The sequence below is a fragment of the Lampetra fluviatilis genome, chromosome 27 (assembly GCF_964198595.1).
Source record: "Lampetra fluviatilis chromosome 27, kcLamFluv1.1, whole genome shotgun sequence".
Taxonomy (NCBI): Eukaryota; Metazoa; Chordata; class Hyperoartia; order Petromyzontiformes; family Petromyzontidae; genus Lampetra; species Lampetra fluviatilis.
This window is the reverse complement of record NC_136301.1, coordinates 10,008,655-10,017,655: the sequence shown is the minus strand read 5'-3', so window position 1 is coordinate 10,017,655 and position 9,001 is coordinate 10,008,655. Positions and strand designations below refer to the sequence as shown.

Here is a 9,001-nt window from a genome sequence, read left to right as displayed (position 1 = left end):
TAACCACCCCACCCCACCCCACCTAACCACCCACCCCACCCCACCCCACCCCACCTAACCACCCCCCCACCCCACCCCACCCCACCTAACCACCCCCCCCACCCCACCCCACCCCACCTAACCACCCCCCCACCCCACCCCACCCCACCTAACCACCCCCCCACCCCACCCCACCCCACCTAACCACCCCCCCACCCCACCCCACCCCACCTAACCACCCCCCCACCCCACCCCACCCCACCTAACCACCCCCCCACCCCACCCCACCCCACCTAACCACCCCCCCACCCCACCCCACCCCACCTAACCACCCCCCCACCCCACCCCACCTAACCACCCCCCCACCCCACCCCACCTAACCACCCCCCCACCCCACACCACCCCACCTAACCACCCCCCCACCCTACCCCACCCCACCTAACCACCCCCCCCACCCCACCCCACCTAACCACCCCCCCCCCCACCACCTCACCACCCCCCCCCACCTCACCACCTCACCACCCCCCCCCCCACCTCACCACCTCACCACCCCCCCCACCTCCGTTCCTCGTTGCTATTTCGAGGTACGGCGCCGCCCTCGAGCCCACGGCGGGGCAGCACAGCAAACGGGATGGGGGCAGTGCTGGAGCGCTGCCCCCCCCCCCTCCTCCTCCTGGACATCTGTGAAGAGCTTCACAGCTCATCGGATTACTCCTCCAGGATTCGGATTACGATCTCCCGGCACGGCACCTTGAACATCCACACCCCACCACCCCCACCGGCGACGCAGTTGAATGACAAATGGAGCGGAGCGAGTACATTGCAGGGCCTGCGCCTTTATCCACTTTCCCTCGTCGCTTCAACAAAACCACGTGGCCGAGATCACGACGCGAATCAATCCGAATCATCTGCCGATGCTCCCCAGCGGGCCCCGTTTACTCTGTAACGTAGCACGGATGGCGAGATCCTGCTCCGAGCCCAAGTACAAACACACACACACAGACACAAAGACAAAGATCCGCCGTGTAGCCTTATCAGACTGTAGGGGCAAGTGCTGTTAGCGAGCACCTATGAAGGCCAGCACGGCACACGAGGGGGTGGGTGGCCAACACCACGCCCGGCCGCCTTTGTCTCCCTAGCGGCGATGTTTACACACCACACTAGGTACTCATTTTAGGCTGAGTCGACCTAGGGGAGGCCCAGGACCGGTTCAGATAATCGTCACTAGTGTTAGCCGTGAGCGGGAATCGAACCCGGGTCGCTAGGTTCATAGCACAGCGCGCTAACCGCTACACCACCGCTCCCCACACTACACACACACAGACACACAGACACACATACACACACCACACCCCCACAGACACACACACGTACACACACCACACCCCCACAGACACCCCCACGCGCCACGCCGTGAGAGAGAGAAGCCATCGCAGCAGGTCCGGGGTGAACGTGGCGGGGTTCACACGATGGCCGTGCCGGAGCCAGCCCCGTCTACCCAGCGCCATCGCCCGGGGTCGCCTCCAGGCAGGGGCTTGCTAGAGGGGCTGCATCCACCCCAGGGTCGACTGCTGGCACGGGCTACTGGTGGGGCTGCATCCACCCTGGGGTTGACTGCTGGCACAGGCTGGTGGTGGTGGTCCATTTAGTCGAGTTGATCCCGGAGTTGGAGTTGACTTTGGTCCCTGAAGGTTTTCGATAAGGGCGACTGTGGGTGACTGTGAGGGCGACTGTGGGTGACTGTGAGGGTGACTGGGTGACTAAAGGCGACTGAAGGCAACGTTGAGGGCAACGGAGGGTGACGGAGGGTGACTGAGTGGCTAAGGGCGACTAAGGGGAGCAGAGCTTGAGCAGAGTCTCCCTGAAGTCTCCCCCCACCTCCCCCTAAGGGTGGGGAGCATCACAGTCAACACCATCACCACCATCATCATCAACACCATCATCAACACCATCATCAACACCATCATCAACACCATCATCAACACCATCATCAACACCTAGATTTGAAGCTTTCGTGACTGCAAGGATTCATATTCTTAGGTTTTTTCGGTAAAGTCACGTAGGTAAAACATTAAAATTAATAAAAGTAAAATAAAATAAAATTCACGACGTTTCGGAGGCAACACAAGCTTCCGTCTTCAGGTGGAACCGTCACAGCCACGACAGCTGTATCAAGTAAATTAGAGATTGCAGGAGCTACCACTCCGTTTATATAATGGTTGGAGAGGGGGGAAGGGCCAAGTACAGCACACTTTTTATTCATATGGTAAGGTGAGGCTTAAGAGGGTGATCCTTTGTTATGGAGAGGTACGGTTTGTGACTCAATCTGTAACAAGGAGAAAACAACTGAACATGGTAAACCTGTAATAGATGTCTGTCAAATAAGATTGGCCAAATAAGTGTAGTTAAATCTTTTTTGCATGGTTGATCACATCTTTCCAATGATTACTCAGTTTGTAACCATCATCACGGTTGAAATTATGTCTGTGTTTGTATATTGACGGATCCTTGGGACATTCTGTCTACAGGAAAGCCACCCACACAGATTCCTACTTGAAACCGGATTCCCACCACCACCCATCTCAAAAGAATTCTCTCATCAAAACGCTATACCACAGAGCCCATGGCATTTCTGACCAACACCACCTGGCCGGTGAATTAAGACATGTACATCGGGCCCTCAGGATGAACGGATACTCTGACCGCACTATCCGCCAAGCTGTTTTTCCCACCACACAGAAACAGCCACATGAAACTCCGACCAAAACTATCACGTTACCATACATAGCAGGCGTGACCAAAAATATCTCCAAAATTCTAAACAAACATAAGATCCAAGTCCGATTCAGTATAGTGCATAAAATCCGTGATCTGATTCTATCTGTGAAGGATGTCGTTCCTGACTTACAGTATCCTGGAGTATAAAAATTGAGTTGCATTTGTGGTGATTGCTACATTGGAGAAACGAAACGTCATGTTTCTGATCGTGTCCGCGAGCACACGTTAGATCTGAAACACGGCAGAACTGATTCTTCGGCCGTTGCCGATCATTGCTACAACTCGGTGGGGCTCTCATGAAATTGGCTTTTCCGAGACCAAGGTTCTCTGCAAACCTCCTGGCTACCATCAAAGGTTTGTACACGAAGCCATACAAATATACAAACACAGACATAATTTCAACCGTGATGATGGTTACAAACTGAGTAATCATTGGAAAGATGTGATCAACCATGCAAAAAAGATTTCACTACACTTATTTGGCCAATCTTACTTGACAGACAACTATTACAGGTTTACCATGTTCAATTGTTTTCTCCTTGTCACAGGTTGAGTCACAAACCGTACCTCTCCATAACAAAGGCTCACCCTCTTAAGCCTCACCTTACCATATGAATAAAAAGTGTGCTGTACTTGGCCCTTCCCCCCTCTCCAACCATTATATAAACGGAGTGGTAGCTCTTGCAATCTCTCATTTACTTGATACAGCTGTCGTGGCTGTGACGGTTCCACCTGAAGACGGAAGCTTGTGTTGCCTCCGAAACGTCGTGAATTTTATTTTATTTTACTTTTATTAATTTTAATGTTTTACCTACGTTACTTTACCGAAAAAACCTAAGAATATCATCAACACCATCATCATCATCATCAACACCATCAACACCATCAACATCATCAACACCATCAACATCATCATCAACATCACCATCACCGCAGCAACATCATCAACACCATCAACACCATCATCAACACCATCAACACCACCATCACCGCAGCAACATCATGACCACCACCATCAACACCATCATCATCTTCATCGCAGCAACACCATAATCACCATCACCACAACCATCATCGTCGTCACCACCGTCACCACCGTCACCACCATCACCACCATCATCACAGCAACACCATAATCACCATCATCATCAACACCATCATCACCATCATCGCAGCAACATCATCACCACCATCACCACCATCACCACAACCATCATCATCACTAACAGCATCAACACCATCATCACAGCAACACCATCAACACCATCACCACCATCACCACCATCACCACAACCATCGTCGCCGTCGTCACCGCACGGATTCCGAGCGAGGCGATGCTGTGGAGGACGTCACCTGGATGGAGGTGGACAGGGGGCCGCCGTACTTGTTGAGGAACACCTCCTGGATGTCCACGAGGTCGATCTCGGAGCGCGAGACGAGGACTCGCAGCAGCGTGCGCTCGTCCGTGCCAGCACCCTGCGTCACACACACAGCATCACACACACAGCATCACGGCACCCCATTACGTAACAACCATGGGCCCTTGGCCAGCTCTCCGACACAGCAGCTGTGAGCAAACATCACCACCATCACGTGACCACCATCACCACCTCACCACCACCATACCACCTCACCACCACCATACCACCTCACCACCACCATCACCACCACCATCACCACCTCACCACGTGACCACCATCACCACCTCACCACCACCACCTCACCACCACCACCACACCACCTCACCACCACACCACCTCACCACCACCATCACCACCATCACCACCATACCGCCACCATCACCTCACCACCTCACCACCACCATCACCACCATCACCACCATACCACCACCATCACCTCACCACCTCACCACCACCATCACCTCATCACCTCACCACCTCACCACCACCATCACCACCATACCGCCACCATCACCACCATCACCACCATCACCTCACCACCTCCACCACCATCACCACCATACCGCCACCATCACCACCATCATCACCATCATCACCATCATCACCACCACCATCACCACCACCACCATCACCACCACCACCATCACCACCACCACCTCACCACCACCACCACCTCACCACCACCACCTCACCACCACCACACCACCACCACCTCCACCATCACCACCACCACCACCACCATCATCACCATACCACCAACATCACCAACATCACCACCATCACCACACCACCATCATCACCACCATCACCTCACCACCACCATCACCTCACCACCACCATCATCACCACCATCACCACCATCACCACCATACCACCACCATCACCACCACCACCATACCACCAACATCACCAACATCACCACCATCACCACCATCACCACCATCACCTCACCACCACCATCACCACCATCACCTCACCACCACCATCATCACCACCATCACCACCACCATCATCATCACCACCTCACCACCACCATCATCACCACCATCACCACCACCACCACCATCATCACCACCATCACCACCACCACCACCATCATCACCACCATCACCACCACCAGCACATCACCACCATACCACCAACATCACCAACATCACCACCATCACCTCACCACCATCACCTCACCACCATCATCACCACCATCATCACCATCACCTCACCACCATCACCACCATCACCTCACCACCATCACCTCACCACCATCACATCACCACTATCACATCACCACTATCACATCACCTTCATGGCCTTGTAGAGTCGCTCAGCGAAGTAGGTGGGAGTATTCACAGCACACGTGACTAGGGGAGGGGGGTCAGTGGGGGGTGAGGAGGGGGGGGGTCAGTGGGGGGTGGGTACCCACGTGGTCACAACACGGGCACAACACGTGTGTACTTACACAAGCGTGTGTCTACACCTGTACACACACAAAGATGCCCCCTGTAGCCTCAACAGACTTTTGGAGCAAGTGCTGTCAGCAAGCACTTATGAAGGGGATATGCAGATAAACACACACACACACACGTGTATACACACACACACACGTGTGTGTGTACAAGTGTCAGTGCGTACCCACGGCCATCATCAGTCTCTCCAAGGAGCCCGACATCTCTGACTGGATGCTCTCCTCCAGAGTTTTCTTGCTCAGAGACTTGTACTCGTCCACCACTGCACACACACACACACGCACACACACGCACACACACACACACACGCACACACGCACACACGCACACACACGCACACACGGACCTGGGGTCATCCGACGTGCACCTGGGGTCATCCGACGTGGACTTGGGGTCATCTCACGCGGCTGCGTTTGGCTGGCCATCGGCAAAAACAACTTCGTCTTCCAGAAGATGATGATGATGATGATAAATCGGCTGGATTATAATTGGCACCATCCGGCTCCGCCTCTTAAACACGCGGTAGGGTAGGGAGGAGGTCGATTAATCCGCAGCAGCGGCGGCTTTTGTCTGACCATCGATCAAAAGTTGGTCACTGCGTCGCGCGCGCCTTCAGATGCGGTTCTGCGGTCGTCTGGAACGCTCTTCCGATATGGAGGAGCGATGCACTTTTACATCCCCCAAACTTCCGATTGGCACGGTCGTTGACGTACGTTGCGAAAAGAAGTTGAGCACACACACAGTGCACAGAGAGTGCACGGTACACGGACAAAGCTCTCCCGTGTAGCCCACACGGACTACAGGGCAAAGTGCCGCTAGCGAGTAGTTAGGAGCGCCTACGAAGGCAGGCGAGGTTGTGGCCAGCGTGACCATGCCACGCCCGGCCGCCTTTGTCTTCCCAGTGCTGATATTTAAAACACCGCACCAGGTGGTCATTCGAGGCCGCGTCGACCTAGTGGATTGCCCAGGGCCGGTCCAGGCAATCGTCACCGGAGTCGGCCACGAGTGGCAATCAAACTCTGGGCCGCTGGGTTCGCAGCGCACTGCGCCGACCATGTGCATGCACAACAACAACAACAGCAGCCGCTATTCGCCACCAAGTGGCGGGGGTAAGGCCACCGTGGCGCTTGTGCCAGGCTAGGTGCACTTCGAGGCCATCCCGCGAAGCGTGGGAAGGCCCCTCCCCCCGCTGCCGGCAGGAAGAGCAGGTCACGGGACAGCCCCGGGGGCCGTGGGTCAGAGGTCGCAACCGGGTACCCGATACCCGGCTACCCGTACCCGGCCAGGTACAGGTACGGGTACCCGTTTGCGACCCTGGTGCGGCCGGATACGGGTAGGCCGTGAGTCACTGGTGAGTAACCGTTTGTCACTCATTTCGGGTAGGGAACGGGTACCCGTTTGCGACCCTGGTGCGGCCGGGTACGGGTAAGGAATTAAAACCCGTTTGCGACCTCTGCCATGGGTTGACCGATTGAGACGACTCCCCAAGCCCCCCCCACCACGTCCTGTCCCCCCCACCCCGCACCTCTGCGCAGGTGCGCGAAGCTGCGTAGACACATCACGGTGATGAACTTCTCCTCGTCGGTTCCCCAGCTCTTCTCGCCGGCCTCGAGCAGCACCTGGGGCGGAGAGGTTTAGCACTTGACACGGCCCCACAACACCAACACCACCACCACCACCAGGGGGCCAAGCAGGGCCAGGAGCGGGGGGGTTAATGGGGGGTTGGGTACGCGGCGTCGCCTGCACGGGGAGGTGCACCGCTCACCTGCGCGTCCTTCTTCACCAGCTCGGCGTCCACCGGTCCATCATCATCCCTGTTGCCCTGGGGGTGACATGGAGATCCCAACAAGAACCGTCAACTCCACCGCCATGCACAGAACCACCATCAATCAACTCCACCACCACCACCATCACCACCACCGCCGCCGCCACTGCCGCTACCGTCGCGGTACCTGCAGCAGGGCCACGAGCATGCGCTGGAAGTAGTGGTCGGTATCGGAGCAGATGGCATCCTCCAAGCTGCCGTCGTAGTCTGTTCCACAGACACACGGACACACACACAGTGAGACACACACAGTGACAGTGAGACACATACACACAGTGAGACACACACAGTGACAGTGAGACACACACAGTGACAGTGAGACACACACACACAGGGTGACACACACACACACAGAGTGAGACACGCAGACAGTGACACACACACACAGTGAGACACACACACAGTGAGAGACACAGACAGTGAGACACACAGACAGTGAGACACACACACGCTGTGATACAGAGACAACACATCGCATGCACCAATCTCCTTGTCCACAACGCAGTGTTGGGGGGAGCCAGCCCCTCCCCCCTCCTCCAGACCGGGGGTGGGGGGGGGCAGAGCCACCTACCACCCCACCCACTACACCACCCCACCCACCATCACAGCTCACCACCCCACCCACCACCCCACCCACCACCCCACCCACCGTCACAGCTCACCGTGCTTGTAGGCCCGCACCAGCGCCTGCAACTGGCGGTTCGTGCGTGACGCCAGCACCTCGATGAGGATGTCCTCGTCAGTGCCAGCCCCCTGGGGGACACACGTGCATTTACTCACCCACCCACACGCGTTTACTCACCCACCCACCCACACACCCACACACCCATGCACCCACCCACACCCAACCACCCACCACTCACCCACTCACCCACCCACATACCCATCCACCCACCCACTAACCCACCCACTCACATACCCACCCACCCACCCACTAAACCAACCACTCCCATACCCACCCACATACCCATTCACATACCCACCCACCCACATACCCACGCACCCACTCACATACCCACTCACCCACCCACTCACTCACCCACATACCCACCCACTCACTCACCCACATACCCACCCACTCACTCACCCACATACCCACCCACTCACTCACCCACATACCCACCCACCCACATACCCACCCACATCCCCACCGCTGGATTAAGCTAGTGCGGGGCCTGTAGCATAGGTTATAAAGGGGCCCTTAAAAACATATTAAAACATGAATTTTGTACTTGCATAGTAAAGTAATTGTATTTTTGCATTTGCTATACACCCGGATAATACGACAAATTGCTAACCCTAAACACCCAGTCGTTCATAAAACCATCCACATACCCACCTCACCACCCACATGCCCACCCACCCACCCACACCACCTCCAGTAAACCTCTCGCGAAGGCCCTCACAGTTACCGCATTCCCCAGCCTCGCATTGTCAGAGACCCAGGATCTATCTTCAAATAATGCCCCTCCGTGTACACAAAGGCAAAGAATCCCCATGTAGCCTCGAAGAGGCTCTTGGGGCAAGTGCTGTTA

General features: G+C 55.8%; 1 protein-coding gene across 1 annotated transcript in view; it reads right to left on the bottom strand.

Annotated features, from left to right (window-relative positions):
- Positions 1-9,001, bottom strand: part of LOC144942474 (annexin A5-like) — a 32,162-nt gene that overhangs the window by 17,370 nt on the left and 5,791 nt on the right. Inside the window, exons 6-14 of the mRNA XM_078869341.1 lie at positions 8,129-8,219; positions 7,594-7,673; positions 7,407-7,463; positions 7,167-7,260; positions 5,808-5,903; positions 5,478-5,536; positions 4,111-4,233; positions 1,811-1,863; positions 1,448-1,517 (exon numbers count right to left, since the gene is read on the bottom strand). Of these exons, the coding sequence (XP_078725467.1) occupies positions 1,448-1,517; positions 1,811-1,863; positions 4,111-4,233; positions 5,478-5,536; positions 5,808-5,903; positions 7,167-7,260; positions 7,407-7,463; positions 7,594-7,673; positions 8,129-8,219 (723 nt within the window). The remainder of the gene's footprint in view (positions 1-1,447; positions 1,518-1,810; positions 1,864-4,110; positions 4,234-5,477; positions 5,537-5,807; positions 5,904-7,166; positions 7,261-7,406; positions 7,464-7,593; positions 7,674-8,128; positions 8,220-9,001) is intronic.